Here is a 17,227-nt window from a genome sequence, read left to right as displayed (position 1 = left end):
TGTAATAGAAATTCTTCAATGTCACACACGGGAGACAAATCACAATAATGGATGAAGCCTAGAGAGACCTAGCAGTCTTTGGAGACTTAAACACGTGTCCACACAGTGTAGTGCAACAATCAACAAAGTCAACAGAATGTTGAAGTACACGGCCAAAACAAGTCAAATGAAGTTGCTGCCAAATGTTATAATGCTCTGGTCAGGCTGCACCTTGAATACTATGAGCAATTCTGGTCGTCAATTTATTCACTTTCTGAATCTAGATAATTTATATCAATTAGAAAGTCAACAGTTGCTTAATTCCATTTTTACCCATCACTTAAATTCTACAAATAAAGGTTTTCTTCCCCCCTTCCTTTTATCTCAAGTGTGTCACTGGCCCAGGCTAAGGTGCAGATTTTTCCATTGCTGCAGTCAATCTAGCTAGACAATAAGTCAAGTGGAAACACAACAAATCTTTCAAATCCCCAAAACCATAAATATTATTCTGGCTCACCATTATATCCCACAGTCTGCCTGCAGGGAATAGGAATGGAAGTGGTCCCCAAAATATGCTTAAAATATACACTGCGTAGAGCACTTTTATATTAAGCTATATCTGAGCATTTTCTAACATACAGTAAAATTATTCTTCATCACTTTTACTCTTGTAGGAAGATTTGGTGGGTAGTTAGTGTCTGATTCAGTTGAGGACATTTACTGCTTCTGTAGTTTGGGTTATGGGAGCCCAACATCCCTGCACCAGCTGCTTTATTTTAACTGTATAATGGCAGACCCACGCAAATGTGGGTCTATGATTCTGCTGTCAAGATAAGAGGGATTTTTTTTAACAACGCGAGTATGGGGAGCTGGCAGATGCACATCAGAATTCTACAACTTAAGCTACAGAAGTGCAACATATGAAATTGCCTAAATTTCAGCAGCTTGGCCTTCAGACCAGTTACCCAGTATTGAGAGATTCTATTAGAGCATTGTAGTACATGAGACAAATGGTGCTATGTGCAGCCATTTCATCAGCAAATAATCCCATTTGGGAATTCGCTAACAAAGTAATTTGCAAAGCACAAATTTTGATCCATTTGCAGTTTCTTTTGCTGCAGCAATTTTAAACAAAAAAATCAGAAGGATGTGTGATGAAAACATTCAAATTAATATCCATTTTAAATGCCTCAAATTACAGTACGTATAAGGTTAAATGGCACATTTGCATTCAGGTAAAATTCTGGATACTGTGAAGAGGATCTGTTTGGAACTTACCTTCCGTGCTTGCTCTTCAGCACGTTCCTTTTTAATTTTCTCTAGCTCAGCCAAAAGAGCAGCAGTGTCATCATCATCATCTTCACTACTACTGTCTCTATCCGAATCTTCCTCCTCTTCTTCCTAAAAGTCAACAGAAATGAGAACTAAATATAAGCTTAAGAAACTACCCAGTATCAGCATGTTCTATATTGATTACCTCCAAAAAGCTTACTGAAAAGAATTCCTCTAGTTTCACTCAGATTTAGAAATAACAAAATGTTCAGAACTGTCTCAAGTGAACTAGATCTTAGATCTCTTTATAACATTTATGCCCTCCAATTCCTGTAAAATAGAAGTGGTTTTCATTCAAACCTTTCTTTAGATTTTGTAAATTGACGTCATGGTCAATGACTGCGGTGTGACATAGACAAAGAGAATCTAGGCCTCCACAAATGTCACACTAAATAAACATTAAATAGTATGTGAAAGATGCTCAAGTTTGAGTTTTTTGTGGGTAGAATAAGGTGGGAAATTAGAGCCCATAGCCTATACTTCTGAGTCATGGAATTTCAGTGCACTAATGTGCTGCACAACTGGGCCACCTAGTGGCATAAACTGTCATTGCAGAAACATCATGAAAATTTCAAACTCACATTAATGGGGGAAAGTCTGAAATTAAACTAATCACCAATGCCTTTTAAAAAGGAGTAAAACAAATGAAAGTTATTTTTGCTCAACTGTAGTTCAAACATCTGCCCCCAAAAATAAATGAGAATTAGTTTATAATATCCCAATTCACTTGCTAGCAGGTTAGGAAAGTACCAAAGCAGGAAAATTTGGCAGCCAGTTTTTACAAAAAAAACCACTAAATGTACACATTAGTAGAAATCTTGGTGGGCAGTTAGCTGATCAAGTTACATCTTGCAACATTAACAGCATACTGACCATGTTGCTTGATAACTGGAGAACAAATAGAGGTTTGTGTTTAGGTAAAATGTTACCTAGGTAGAATTCTCTAGGACAACAGTTCAATAGTAATTGAGTAGTTGGTGTTATTTAATTTGCTGAATTTTATTAACTTTGCAGCACCCTGTAAATTTTGAGGAAATGCACTTTGCTAGGATGCGTTACTTAAACTTACACAATGCACATCCAGCTTTTTCATGTTACACACTAATATATATATAAAAAAATAAAACTTAATAGAAATAATGATTCATTCTGTATGAAGCCAGGAAAGGGAGTAAAAAGATAAGCCCCTACAATAGCCTCGCCCAAGTATTTATCTGAAAAATACACCCCGATTCAATTAAAAAATACAAACCAACAAGGTCGTTGGTCTACTAACTGCAGCTTCCAATATCTTGGATAAATAAAGAAACAAAATGTTTTGTTTATTAGGCTCAGTTCCCAGCATCCCCATTGCTTTTACTGAAACTGCAGAGAAAGGGAGATAAAAGGATGAAAAGAATATAGGAGCCAAGACCAGGTAAAAAAAACCATGATAGACTAGACAGCAGTGGCAAATCCTCAACAAGGCACAGCTTCCAAAAGTCAGTCTGGAGCATCCCATACCCCATTCCAAATACTGTCCTCGGGGACATTTGCATAAAAGCGGTAGGCATCTGTATAATAATTTTCAGCACTAGATTCATAGAATGATACAGCATAGGAAGCCATTTGGCCCATCGTGCTTGTGCCTGCCCTTTGGTAGGGCTACCCAATTAGCCCTACTCCCCTGCTTTTTCCTCAGCCCTGCAAATGTTTCCCCTTCAAGTATTTATCCAATTCCCTTCTGAAAGTTACTGAATCTGCTTCCACAACCCCTTCAGGCAGTGCATTCCAGATCATAACTTGTTGCGTAAAAAAAACATTCTCGTTCTCAAATTCTCTGGTTCTTTTGCCAATTACCGTAAATCTATATCCACTGGTTACAGACCCTTCCGCCACTGGAAACAGTTTTCCTTATTTACTCTATATGTTGCCTCTTCTCATTCTTCCTACTAAAATGAATTACTACACACTTCTGATAAATTTCATCTGCCATTTGTCTGCCCATTTCACCAGTCTATGTTCTCCTGAAGTCTGTTACTGTCCTCCTCACTGTTTACTACATTTCTGAGTTTTGTGTCATCTGCAAACATTGAAATGATGCCCTGTATAGCCAAGTCCAGGTCATTAATATATATTAACAAGAGCAGTGGTCCGAATATCAACCCCTGGGGGCCACCGCTGTATACTTCCCTCCAGTCTGAAAAACAAACCTTCACCACTACTCTCTGCTTTCTGTCCCTTAGCCAATTTCGTATCCACTCAGCCACTGCTGCTTTAATCCCAATGCCTTCAATTTTGCTAACAAGTCTATTATGTGGTGCTTCATCAAACACCTTTCGAAAGTCCATATACACATCAGCTGCATTACCCTCATCAACCCTCTCCATTACTTCATCAAAGAACGCAATCAAGTTAGTCAAACACGATTTGCATAACAATTCAATGCTGGTTTTCATTTATTAACCCATATTTTTCCAAGTGTTAATTAATTTTGTCCCAGATTATCTCAAAGTTTAGCCTGACTGGCCTGTAGTTGCTGGGTTTATCCCTCTCCCCCTTTTTAAACAGGGGTGTAATATTTGCAGTTCTCCAGTCCTCTGGCACCTCTACCATATCGAAGGAAGGTTGGAAGAATGTGGCCAAAGCCTCAACAATTTCCACCCTTACTTCCCTCAGCAACCTAGAATACCACCCATCTGGACTGGGTGACTTTTCTACTTTGAGTGCCGTCAACCCTTTAAGTCCCTACTCTATCTATTTTTATCCTATCCAATTTCTCGACTACCACCACCTTTACTGTGACATCTTCTTTAGTGAGGACAGATGCAAAGTACTCATTTAGTACCTCAGCCATACGCTCTGCTTCCACAAGATCATCTCCTTTTTGGTCCCAGTCTTTCTATGACTACCCTTTTACTATTTATATACGTTTGAGACATTTTTGGGTTCCCTTTTATATTGCCCGCTAATCTATTCTCGTACACTCTCTGTCCGCCCCCCCATTTCCTTTTATAGCCAATGAAGTACTTTTGATGTGTAGTCACTATAGGCAAAATGTTAGAATGGCATCCTGCCACTATGTTATGCTAGCCAAAGATGTTCTTAAACTAACAAGATTTTCACCAATCAAATTTGCTGCTTTCCCCAATGGCAACTGATTGCTCTGTGGGACCCACTTCCATCAGGATCAAATTCTTACTACAGGAAACTTTCGTTTAACCGGAGGTTAAATGTCCGGAAAGCTCTATCTACCAGCAAAATTCAGGAGCCGTTTCCTATAAGTTTTTTTACTTCTATTTGCTTTTTTTTTCCAGTCAGGCTCTGCAAGGTCTAGCTGAAGCTGTTGCTTAGTTACAGAGACACTTTTAAGCTGCAGCCGACTGTTTTGAAGCTGTTGCTAAGCAACAGGGTTTGTTGATTCACACGGAGCTCAAAAGCTCCGTATGTTTTAACATTAGCGATGCTTTCTACGGCAGTTTTGATGGTACGGCACCAGCTCGGTCCCGTCAGTGCCGGATACCAGAAAGTTTCCTGTACTATATACGTTTGGATCATGCAGGTACACTTTGTTTTATAGGTGGAACTCACAGGAATTCCAGCAGATGGCATAATCCCACCAGTCCCACTTCTTCAGACGGCATCCACAGTGGGATAGGCAAAGAGAGAGGGGAAAAGGAGGGACACACAGGAAATGCCCACCTCCACTCCAGCACTTTAGTAGTTCACAATAATGGTAGCTGGCAGAACTAAGTGCCACTCCAAAATTCCAACCTACATGCACTGACCAAGACTGCACTCCCCCACTCAAGACGCAGGAATTTTGACCCTCTCATTTCTACACCTGAAGAATATCAGAGGTGGCATCTCTTGACAACCTTACCACAAGGTGGCTGGCCTCAAGTACAAACTAAGAGTGCAATTAAGGAAAAGACCATTAGGAAATTATAGATATTCCTTTAAGCAAACCAAGTGGAAAAATCATAACCTACATCCGTCAGCGGATCATCAGCATCAAGGTTTGCTGCAGGTATCTGATCCAGCCGTGGTCTCTTTGAAGATGATGTTGTGTGTTCTGCAAGAATAGCCAAAAAAGTTACAGGTTTTCAAAGAAAAAAAAGACTTTCAAGTAGATCTCTGTTCTGTGTTTCAAGTGTCAACCCTGACTCAGTAGTAGCATTCTCACATCCGAGACAGAAGGGTGTAAATTCGAATCCCACTCCAGAGCCTTGAGCACATAATCTAGGCTGACACTTCAATGCAGTACTGAAGGAATTCTGCACTGTTGGAAGTGCTATCTTTCGGTTGAGATGTAAAAGAGCCCATGGCACTATTCGGAGCAGGGGTGTTTTGGGCAATATTTATCCCTCAACCAGCATCACTAAAACAGATTATCTAATTGCTCTTTGTGGGACCTTGTTGTATGCAAATTGGCTGCTGCATTTCACTACATTACAATAGTGACTACGCTTCAAAAGTACTTCATTGGCTATAAAACACTTTGAGACGCGCCCAAAGTCATGAAAGGCTCTATATAAATATACAAGTTCTTTCTTTTTCCTACTCAGAGGGCCCTTGCTTGCATTATCTTTCTTCTGCAGAAAATGGTAGGGAAAATGTCATGCAATGCTTCAACAGTACGGCATTGTCAGCCGACAACATCCTTGATTGTTGTGAGGCAAGATAACCTGTGTCAATTTTGTCAAACGCAAGGGGGTACGTTTTCATCTTTCTCATCTGGCTGTTGAGCATAGCCTGGTCATAACTGGACAGGCCCTGCAACAGGCATGTTAACCCCCTTCCCCATTTGTCAGTTTGCATTCCGTCTCGGCAATGATTAATACCTATGCAATAAAGATGAAAATTTACCCTGAAATGTTTTGTTTGGTGCCTTGCTGTTATACCAAGCTAAGAGCACTTCCTTAATTGAAGAATAGTGCAACTTAGTCCCAGTCAAAATTATTTTACGTCCATCCTATAGGAGGAGAGAGAAAAGCCCAGGGTGGCTTTCTCACTATCCCATGTGAAAATACATTGGGCTAAAAATTGGATTACACATAAACGCCCACCCCTGTTGAAAGGAATGCAGGCAGCATGCAACCTTCGTGCTGCTGCTAATTATAATGATTGTAGTGTTCAGCCCAGTGCTGAATGTGCTGCTGAGTGGCTGAACGCTCAGCCGAGGTCCCAAGTTTGTGCAAGGCTAGCACCAATGAAAACTAGCCTCCACTTCTAAAATGCAGTCTGCACCTCTTAAAGGGGAGGCACATTCTGCCTGCAGCAGCTCAAGAAATGGCTTGGTTGGTTTGGGGGGGGGGGGGGGGGGGAAAAGAGGGGAAAGACAGTGCAAATGTCGTAACAGGGAGAGAGCATGCATCAAAATTCTCTGATGCAGTACTGGAGGCCTGATGCGCTATCAATAACTCGAAAGACTGAGATTAAGCGAGTAATTAACAGGCTTTTATTAACAAGAGAATGAAGGTGTGCCTCGAGTGGTCGACCGGTCCAGAATACAGAGGGACTGTGGAGCAGTCACCTTTATACCTGGACTCGTGGGAGGAGTCAGCCGAGACATGTACAGGCATGTACACAGTGGAATACAAACAGTGGTTTACCACATTCACCCCTTGTTTAAAAATGTGTCCGGCGGGGTGAAGGGTATTAAAAGTTAGTGTATTGGGAGTCTCTCCGGAGGTCTTGTCTGCCGCTGTGATCGACGTGGCGACGGCAGGGGTAGTGAAGCTTCCGGCGTCGAGTCCCGCGTAGGCTGGGGCACTGGTGTGTAGTCCTCGTAGGTGTCGAGCGGGTCGCAGGGCCCAAGCCCGCCGTCTGCTGGGGCTGGATATCGGGTCATGTAAGGGGGGGGGGGGGGGCGGTGGTGGTAGTGGGTTACTGCGGCCCCCGAGGGTGCGAGGTCTCGTATGGAGACTGTGTCCTCCCGCCTGTCCGGGTATGCAATGTAAGCATACTGGGGGTTGGCGTGGAGGAGGTCGACCCTTTCGACCAGGGGGTCCGTTTTATGGGTCCTCACGTGTCTTCTCAGTAGGACCGGCCCTGGGGACGTTAGCCATGGCGGTAGCGATGTCCCCGATGTGGACTTCCTTGGGAAGACCAACATTTTCTCACGAGGGGTGGCGTTAGTGGCAGTGCAGAGCAGTGACCGAATAGAGTGGAGCGCATCGGGGAGCACATCCTGCCAGCGGGAGGTCGGAAGGCCCCTAGACTTTAAGCTTTAAGGCTAGCAGGGTGGCCTTCCAAACTGTCGCATTCTCTCTTTCCACCTGTCCGTTCCCCCGGGGGTTGTAACTGGTGGTCCTGCTTGTGGCAATACCCCTAGCGAGCAGGTACTGACGGAGTTCATCGCTCATAAACGATGAGCCCCGGTCGCTATGGATATAGCTGGGGAAACCGAACAGGGTGAAGAGGTCGTTCAGACATTTAATGACCGTGGCACTGGTCATGTCCGGGCAGGGGATGGCGAACGGGAAACGGGAGTACTCATCAATAATGTTGAGAAAGTACACATTGCGGTCGGAGGAGGGGAAGAGGCCCTTTAAAATCAATGCTCAGGCGCTCGAAGGGGCGAGTGGCTTTTATTAGGTGAGCCCTGTCTGGTCTATAAAAGTGCGGTTTGCACTCAGCGCAGACTTGGCAGTTCCTGGTCATGGTCCTGACCTCCTCAATGGAGTAAGGCAGGTTGCGGGCCTTGATGAAGTGGAAGAACCTGGTGACCCCCGGGTGGCAGAGGTCATTGTGGAGGGCCCGCAGTCTATCGATCTGCGCGCTGGCGCAGGTGCCACGCGATAGAGCATCCGGGGGTTCATTGAGCTTCCCGGGCCGGTACAAGATCTCGCAATTGTAGGTGGAAAGTTCGATTCTCCACCTCAAGATCTTGTCATTTTTGATTTTGCCCCTCTGCTTGTTGTTAAACATGAAAGCAACTGAACGCTGGTCAGTGAGCAGGGTAAATCGTTTTCCGGCCAGGTAGTGCCTCCAATGACGCACAGCCTCCACAATAGCCTGGGCCTCCTTCTCAACGGCGGAGTGTCTGGTCTCCGGGCCCTGGAGGGTTCGTGAAAAGAAGGCCACGGGTCTCCCCGCCTGATTGAGGGTAGCGGCCAGGGCAAAGTCGGACGCGTCGCTTTCCACCTGGAAGGGGATGGATTCGTCCACTGCGTGCATGGTGGCTTTGGCAATGTCTTCCTTGATACGGTGGAAGGCTAAGCGGGCCTCTGCCGTCACGGGAAAAGAGGTGGACTTGATCAGCGGACAGGCCTTGTCCGCATAGTAGGGGACCTACTGGGCGTAATAAGAGAAAAACCCTAGGCACCTCTTCAGGGCCTTGAGGCAGTGGGGCAGTGGGAGTTCCATAAGGGGACGCATCCGGTCGGGGTCGGGACCAATGACTCCGTGTTCCACAACACAGCCAAGGATGGCGAGGCGGGTTGTGCGGAATATGCACTTCTCCTTGTTATACGTCAGGTTGAGGAGTTTGGCGGTGCAGAGGAATTTTTCGAGGTTTGCGTCATGGTCCTGCAAGTCATGGCCGCAGATGGTCACATTGTCCAGATATGGGAAGGTGGCCTGCAACGCAGTTTGATCGACCATCCGGTCCATCTCCCTTTGGAAGACGGAGACCCCGTTGGTGACGCCAAAGGGAACCCTAAGGAAGTGATAGAGGCGGCCGTTTGCCTCAAAGGCAGTATACTGGCGGTCCTCAGGGCGGATAGGGAGCTGGTGGTGCGCTGATTTCAGGTCAATGGTCGAGAAGACGCGGTACTGCGCGATCTGGTTGACCATATCAGCTATACGGGGGGAGTGGGTAAGCGTCCAGCAGGGTGTAGCGATTTATTGTCTGGCTGTAGTCGATGACCAGGCGCTGCTTCTCGCCGGTCTTAACGACCACAACCTGGGCTCGCCAGGGGCTGGTGCTGCCCTCAATAATCCCCTCCTTCAGGAGCCGCTCCACTTCGGTTTTAATGAAAACCCTGTCCCCGGCACTGTATCGCCTGCTCTTTGTGGCGATGGGCTTACAGTCGGGGGTGAGGTTAGCAAACAGTGGGGGGGTGACTCCGAGTGTGGAGAGGTTGCACCTGGTGCGCGGCGGGCAATTTGGAAGCTGCTGGCTGCGGACTGTGAGTGGGGGGAGGGGTCCACCGTACGCCATCGTAACACTTTTAAGGTGGCACTGAAAATCTAACCCCAGTAGAACGGCAGCGCAGAGGTGGGGCAGGACCAGAAGTTTAAAATTATCGTACACAGTCCAGTCTACTACGAGTGTCACCACGCAGTAGCCGCCAATGTCCGCCGACTGGGACTCGGAGGCCATAGAAATCCGCTGGTGCGCAGGCAGGACTGGGAGAGAGCAACGCCGCACCGTGTCGGGGTGGATGAAGCTCTCCGTGCTCCCAGAGTCAAAAAGGCAGATTGTTTCGTGACCATTTACCTTAATGTCCATTGTGGACCGGGCCAGCTGGTGCGGTCTCGCTTAGTCCAGCGTAACGGAGGCCAGCGTAACGGAGGCCAGCGTAGGGGTCGGTGTGTCGCTGCGGGTATCAGATGAGGCGGTGTTGGGGGCCTGCTGCGTCCCGGCTGTCGTCCAAGATGGCGGCGTCCATGATCCCCATGTGGCTGGAGGCGTCCAAAATGGCTGCTGTTCCGGTGGTTCGCACATGGCTGGGGAGGCCCAAGATGGCAGCCCGCACGCGGCGCTGCTGGGGTTCGGGGTGGCTTTGGCCCTGCAGACGCTGGCGTAGTGTCCTTTCTTCCCGCAGCCCGAGCAGATCGCATTTTTCGCCGGGCAGCGCGCTCTGGGGTGTTTGGCCTGGCCACAGAAGTAGCATTTCTGGCCTTGGGGCACTGCTGCGGTAGTTGGGCTGTTGCTGGGATGGCACGGCTCTATGAGACGGTCCTACCGTGTCCCAGGCTGTCGTTCCCCGCGGCGTCCACGGTGCAGAGGAGTAGGCGTCCATGCCCCGGTAGGCTGCGTCCAATGATAGTGCGAGTTCAGAGGCCTTGTTGAGATCGAGGTCACTCTGCTCCAACAGTCGCTGTCGGGTGTAATTGGACCTGTGGCCCGCTACAAAAGCATCCCGGATAAGTTCCTCTGTGTACACGGCGGCCTTTACATCCTTACAACCACAGGCCCGGCCAAGCACAGACAGTGCCTGAAGGTATTCCTCGGTCGATTCCCCAGGTTGTTGTTTACGACTCCCCAGGAGGTGCCTAGCGTACACCTCGTTCACTGGGCACGTGTACTGGTCCTTGAGGAGCTGGATAGCATCCGCGTACGAGGTCGCGTCCTGGATGACCGAGTACACTTGGTGGTTCACTTGGGAGGTCAGGACATCCAGTTTATCCTCGTCCGATTTGACCGTTTCAGCAGAGGCGATCAGAAATTTTTCAAAACACCTAAGCCAGTGAGTAAACTTGGTGGATGAGTCCGCCTCCCGATGATCTAAGTCCAGGCATGCTGGTGTGAGGATCTTCTCCATTATAAAAATCTTGTTAATAAAATTGATGCGCTATCAATAACTCAAAGGACTGAGATTAAGCGAGTAATTAACAGGCTTTTATTAACAAGAGAATGAAGGTGTGCCTCGAGTGGTCGACCGGTCCAGAATACAGAGGGACTGTGGAGCAGTCACCTTTATACCTGGACTCGTGGGAGGAGTCAGCCGAGACATGTACAGGCATGTACACAGTGGAATACAAACAGTGGTTTACCACAAGGCCCTTGGTGCAGGAGGTGGAAAGGAGGACAGAGGTCCTATTTCCACAACGAACCAGGCGGCCCTCCAGGCAAATTCAAAAACGTCAATGGGAGCAAATAGCCACAGCTGTCAATGCCAGCAGTGTCACCCGAGGAGCTGGCTGCAGTGCAGGAAGAAGTTTAATGGTATCACTTGAGTGGTCAAGGCCAGTGAACTCATCTTCAGATGCCATATCCTGCCATCTGCACCACTAGCCTCACACACTGCTCAACGCACCACACCCCCATCACTCACCTACCAACAATCTCTACCAAACACAATTCATACCTCATTCATAGCTTACAATGTCAAGGAGCATGGAGGAGTCTGGCACCAACCTTGCACAGGGCTTTGGGCAGAGCTTGGAGCCCAGGATTTACAGCATGGAATGGATGGCCAACTCCATTACCGCACTTGTGGACCCAACCATGGTGTAGGGTCTGATGGCCGATGTCTCAGCTTCCATTGCAGCACAGGCAGAAGTGACCCAACGTGAGCGCTTCAGTGGAAGCTCAGATTTCTGTCATGCAGGCTCAACTTGCTGCCATCATGGCTGCTTTTACGAATGTGGAAAGGGGCTTGTAGGGTGTCACAACAGTCCAGCAATCTGTCCTGCAACAGATTACTAGGCTTGCTGAGGTGCCACCTCCGGGGAGTGGCAGTGGAGCTCGAACCTGCTGTCCTCTCTTAGGATGACAGCATTCGTGCTCCCACCACTGCCACTCAGTGAGTGCCCTTGCTGTTGCCTGTCAGCCCAGACTGCTGCCACCCATGCCGAGGTGGTGCAGTCCGCAGCTGGGCAAGGTCATCCTGCAAGACCATTTGCAGTCTCCCCCACTGAAAGGTAGCAGCCTTCCACCATCCATGGTGCAGCCACTGGGGTAGCAGTTTGTAGAAGCACTAGGACAGGCGAAGGCACACGAAAGACAGGCACTAAGGAAATGCCCAAAGATTATTTGTTGACTTTTTAATGTAATATTGGATGGATTGATGTATAGGGCTCGATTTTCATTGGGTCGTCGGGTTGGAGGCGGGACTACAACTTTCAGGGTTGTAGTCCCGCCTCCATCGAGCTCTAGCCAACCCACGCGATTTTGACATGATTCACCTTGTTGAGCCCGCCCAGCGGGCTCAGCAGGCCAATTAAGGGCCACCCGGCAACAGGTGACGTCACAGATTGAAATTTCATCTGTCAAGACCTTTTGACAGATTAAATATCAGCGTTTCACAGCTGTTTGAAGCTGTCAAACACTGACAATCTGTATTCTAAGTTAATTCCTTCCTCTCATGATGATTTAGAGATCTCCCCGGAACAGAAAGCTGAATGCTGCAATTTTTGACAGCTCGCAGCCATTCTGCTTTCTGTGCCGGTGAGATGAGGGACTCCCGAGACCTGAAGGAAGGCTGTAAAGGTTAAGTAAAGGCATGTAAAACTTCTTTAAACACTTTACACACACCAAACACACTTACCTTTGCACTCATGCACCCATCACTCACCTGAACACCCGACATCTCGACCCCTCCAAGCCCTTCATCCCGACGGTCTGCCTCCTCTAACTTGGGTGGTTTGGAGCCGTCGGGAATCCCACACTTCAACATTAAAAATAGGGATTAAGCGAAAAACTGCCTGTTAACTACCTGTTAACAGGCAGTTAATTGGCACTAATCCCCTTCCCGCCTTCCTTCGAAACTGGCATGGAGGCGGGATGGTGTTGGGACCCCCGATTTCGGGATTTTAACCCCTCACGCCTCCAATCCCGCCTCCATGGCCCAATGAAAATCCTGCCCATAAAGTTCATTTGGAATGTTTGTTTTGTGGCGGCTTTCAGTTCAGTTTCGTGTCCGAGAGGATGCTGTGATGGTCCATATCAGAGGGATGGTAAGGTGTGGGACCATTGGCGAATGTGGAATTGGGGTTGCGTTCACTGGAACCAGTGTCAAATGAGTCGATCACCGACACCCTGGCCAGAAAGGGGCTGTCTGGGTTGCCTCCTCCCTTCCACTTCCTCCTCCCCCTCAGCTGGTCGCTGTATGCCTGGTGGCAAGGGCTGCGCCCTCATGATGGCGAGGTTGTGGAGCATGCAGCAGACCACGACAAATCTTGAGAAACGCTCTGGTGAGTACAGCAGGGCTCCTCCAGTGGTTCAGGCAGCAGAACCGTTGCTTCAGCACCCCAATGCTCTGCTCTATGATGTTTCGAGTGGAAGCATGGCTCTCATTGTACGCATGCTGGCCACGTATGGTTGAGATGCGAAGCAGAGTCATGAGCCAGATGATCAAGGTATAGCCCTCGTTGCCCAGCAGCCAACCTCTGGTTTGACGTGGTGGCTCAAAGACTGAGATATAAGTGGACTGGCGCAGAATAAACACATCATGGCTGCTGCCAGGAAGCCGGGCATTCACCATCATGATATGCTGAGCATGGACGCACACCAACTGTACAGTGAGTGGAAACCTTGCGGTACATCTCAGCATTTAGATACAGTGCCCGCAAAACGACATGCATGCAGTCAATGGCGCCCTGCACCAAGGGGAAGCCCGCTGTCCTGGCAAAGCCACATGCACACTTCGTTTCTGTTCAGAGAGAAGACAATGAAATCCCCTTGCCTGGCATAAAGAGCTTCAGTCACCTCTCTCATGCAGCAGTGGATGGCGAACTGTGCAATGTTACAGATGTCATCTTCTCCAGTCTGGAAGGATCCGGACGCTAATAAATTCAGTGCCACGGTCACCTTCACAGCCACAGGCAACGCTGTCCTTGACCTGGCGAGAGGCTGCAGGTCGGGTTGCAAGAGGTAGTGGAGTTCTGGGAGCATCTCCTTCGTAAAGCGCAGACGCCACACACACTGCTCCTGGCTCAGGCGAAGGTAAGAGAATTGCTCTCGGAAAACCCTAGATTGGCAAGGCCTCCTGCCGAGAGCCCTTGCCCCCCACCCTCCTCCTCCCACTTCTTCGCTATCTCCGCTTCATCTCCCCGTCATGCTGTAGGCCAAGGGGGATGACAACTAGAGTACCATTGACTGTGAGCAAGTGCTCTGACCAGAACCCTTGAAGTCAGAAGCAAGGCCTTCTTCACTTGCAGCACCACTCCCTGTTACCTCACCAACTTTAAACAACTCTGGAAAGCACCAAACACTTCCATAAACTTACACAGCGCCAGTAGAAGTCAATCAGTAAGTGACCTTAGGGTGTTTGCTGATCCTTTAAATATCACTGGTAGGGGCTCCTTGCTGATGCTGAACACACGTTCAGCTGTGCACGGTTAACATAGGGCGTTAGCTCCAGCGTTGACAGTGAAAATGGCAGCACTGGCGTTAAATCAGCATTGCACGCTGATTGATGTCACGATCTGCGCAGTCTGCATACTTCTGGCGGACGCACCTAATGCCCACCCTACCATCCTCATCAAGATGGTGTCTGGTGCAGCACGCACAAGAAGTTGCGTACACAGTGTGGACGTCATTTTTGGCATAAAACAGCACTCGTAGTGCAGAAAAGTTGGGCGCTACAGAGCCGAATTTTTTGCCCCTAGTCTCTACTCACCGTGTTCACATAATTGTACAGCCAAGATCAGGATCTTTGCCATGAAGGTAATAGCAGTCACAAATCTACACTCCACCAATCCAACATTGCATAGATTCTCTAACATATGACACAACCACAAGCAAGGCTTCCTATGTAATAGCCTGGCAGAGAAGCAAAATACATTTAATAGATGGATCAAACAGTTGCACAGTACAGAAAATTAGCCATAGATGTTAATCTGCACATTCATATGGGTTAATAGCGAATTTACATTTTAAATGTGCTCTTTTATGTAAAACGACATTGAAGAAATACAGTACCTTGTATCACAAAAAGAAACTCATAAGTATCAGTAAGTCTAGGCGTGAGATAAATTGCCACGGCTGAAAACAAACTAACATTCTTATACAAAAAGAAAATACTGCAGATGCTGGAAATCTGAAATAAAAACAGAAAATGCTGGAGAAACTCAGCAGGTCAGGCAGCATCTGTGGAGAGAAACGTTTCAGGTCGATGACCTTTCGTCAGAAATGGAAAAAAGCAGGAAATGGAACAGATTTTTAAGCAAGTGTGGTGGCTGGGAAAGGGGGGAGGGGATGAAAGAACAAAAGGGAAGGCCTGTGATAGGATAGAAGGCAGGAGAGATTGAGACATATTCAAGGCAAAAGGAGATGGTAATGAGACAGGTTAAGAAACAAAGGATGGCTCTAGATGAAGTGTAAATTGCGCTGGCAGAATGGAAGACAGCTGCCATGCGGGAGAAGAACAGAACAAAAGTGTGGATAAAAATATATATAGGGCCAGGGTTATGATCTGAAATTATTGAACTCTATGTTGAGTCCAGAAGGCTGTAAAGTGCCTAATCAAAAGATGAGGAGCTGTTCCTCGAGCTTACGCTGAGCTTCCGTGGAATAATGCAAGAGGCCTAGGACAGTGAGGTCTGAGTGGGAGTGAGGTAGTGAATTAAAGTGACAGGCGACCGGAAGCTCAGGGTCTCCCTTACGGACTGAACGGAAGTGTTCCGCAAAGCGGTCACCCAATCTGCGTTTGATCTCCCCATTGTAGAGGAGACCACATTGTGAGCAGCGAATACAGTATACTAGATTGCACGTACAAGTAAATCGCTATTTCACCTGGAAGGGGTGTTTGGGGCCCTGGACAGTGGGAAGTGGGGAGGTATAAGGACGTGTTGCATCTCCTGCGCTTGCACGGGAAGGTGCCAGGGGAAGGGGTGTAGGGGGTGATAGGAGTGGACTAGGGTGTCGCGGACATCGGCCGTCTCCATTTCTCTGCTCCCCTCACTCACTCCAACCTACCTCCCTCTGAACTTGCAGCACTCCATTCTCTCAGATCCAACCCCGACATTGTCATTAAACCTGCTGACAAGGGTGGTGCTGTTGTTGTTTGGCGAACCGACCTCTACTTAACAGAAGCTGAACGCCAACTCTCCAACACCTCCTCCTACCTCTGCCTGGACCATGACCCCACTACCGAACATCAAGCCACTGTTTCCAAGACTGTCACTGACCTCATCTCCTCTGGAGATCTTCCCCCCACAGCCGCCAACCTCAGTTCCCCAACCCCGTACAGCCCGCTTCTACCTCCTTCCCAAGATCCACAAACAGGACTGCCCTGGTAGACTCATCGTTTCAGCCTGTTCTTGCCCTACGGAATTTATCTCCCTATCTCTACTCTTTTTTTTCTCCCCTTGTCCAGTCTCTTCCCACCTACATCCGCGACTCTTCTGACGCCCTCCGCCACTAACAGTTTCCAGTTTCCTGGCCCCAACCGCCTCCTTTTCACTATGGACATACAATCCCTCTACACCTCCATCCCCCACCAGGATGGCCTGAGGGTGCTCCACCTCTTCCTTGAACAGAGGCCCAACCAGTCCCCATCCACCACCACCCTCCTTCGCCTGGCTGAACTTGTTCTCACATTGAACAACTTCTCCTTTGATTCCACTCACTTCCTCCAAATCAAAAGGTGTTGCTATGGGAACCCGCATGGGTCCTACCTATGCCTGCCTTTTTGTGGGATATGTGGAACACTTTGTTCCAGTCCTAGGTCCCCTCCCTCACCTCTTTTTCCAGTACATTGATGACTGTATTGGTGATGTTTCCTGCTCTCGCCCTGAACTAGATAATTTCATTCACTTTGCTTCCAATTTCCACCCTTCCCTCACCTTCACATGGTCCATCTCCGACTCTTCCCTTCGTTTCCTCGGCTTCTCCATCGCCATCTCTGGGGTTAGGTTATTGACAAACATTCACTACAAGCCCACCGACTCCTACAGCTACTTGGACTACACTTCCTCCCACCCCGCCTCCTGTAAGGACTCTATTCCGTTCTCCCAGTTTCTCCATCTCCGCCGCATCTGCTCCGATGATGCCACCTTCCATACTAGTGCTTCTGACATGTCTTCCTTTTCCTCAACCGAGGATTCCCCTCTAGTGGTTGAAATGGCCCTTAACCGTGTCCGTTCTATCTCCCACAGTTCTGCCCTCACCCCTGCCCCTCCCTCCCGGAACCACGACAGAGTTCTCCATATCCCCACCTTTCACCCCACCAGCCTCCACATTCAACGGATCATCCTCTGCCATCTCCAGCGTGATCCCACCACCAAACGCATCTTCCCCTCACCTCGTCTGTCAGCATTC

The 17,227-nt window shown here is 48.2% G+C and overlaps 1 protein-coding gene across 2 annotated transcripts in view; it reads right to left on the bottom strand.

Moving 5' to 3' along the window:
• The window catches only part of cwc15 (CWC15 spliceosome associated protein), a 61,295-nt gene that overhangs the window by 22,241 nt on the left and 21,827 nt on the right, over positions 1 to 17,227 (bottom strand). For both annotated transcript variants that reach the window (XM_085998760.1, XM_085998759.1), the window contains exons 4-5: positions 5,283 to 5,365; positions 1,258 to 1,380 (exon numbers count right to left, since the gene is read on the bottom strand). In XM_085998760.1, coding sequence (XP_085854886.1) covers positions 1,258 to 1,380; positions 5,283 to 5,365 — 206 coding nt within the window. The remainder of the gene's footprint in view (positions 1 to 1,257; positions 1,381 to 5,282; positions 5,366 to 17,227) is intronic.

The sequence above is a fragment of the Somniosus microcephalus genome, chromosome 10 (assembly GCF_052327205.1).
Source record: "Somniosus microcephalus isolate GS21.2 chromosome 10, FLI_Smic_1.0, whole genome shotgun sequence".
NCBI classification, from domain to species: domain Eukaryota; kingdom Metazoa; phylum Chordata; class Chondrichthyes; order Squaliformes; family Somniosidae; genus Somniosus; species Somniosus microcephalus.
The sequence above is the reverse complement of the archived record's forward strand: the minus strand, read 5'-3'. Positions and strand labels throughout refer to the sequence as shown.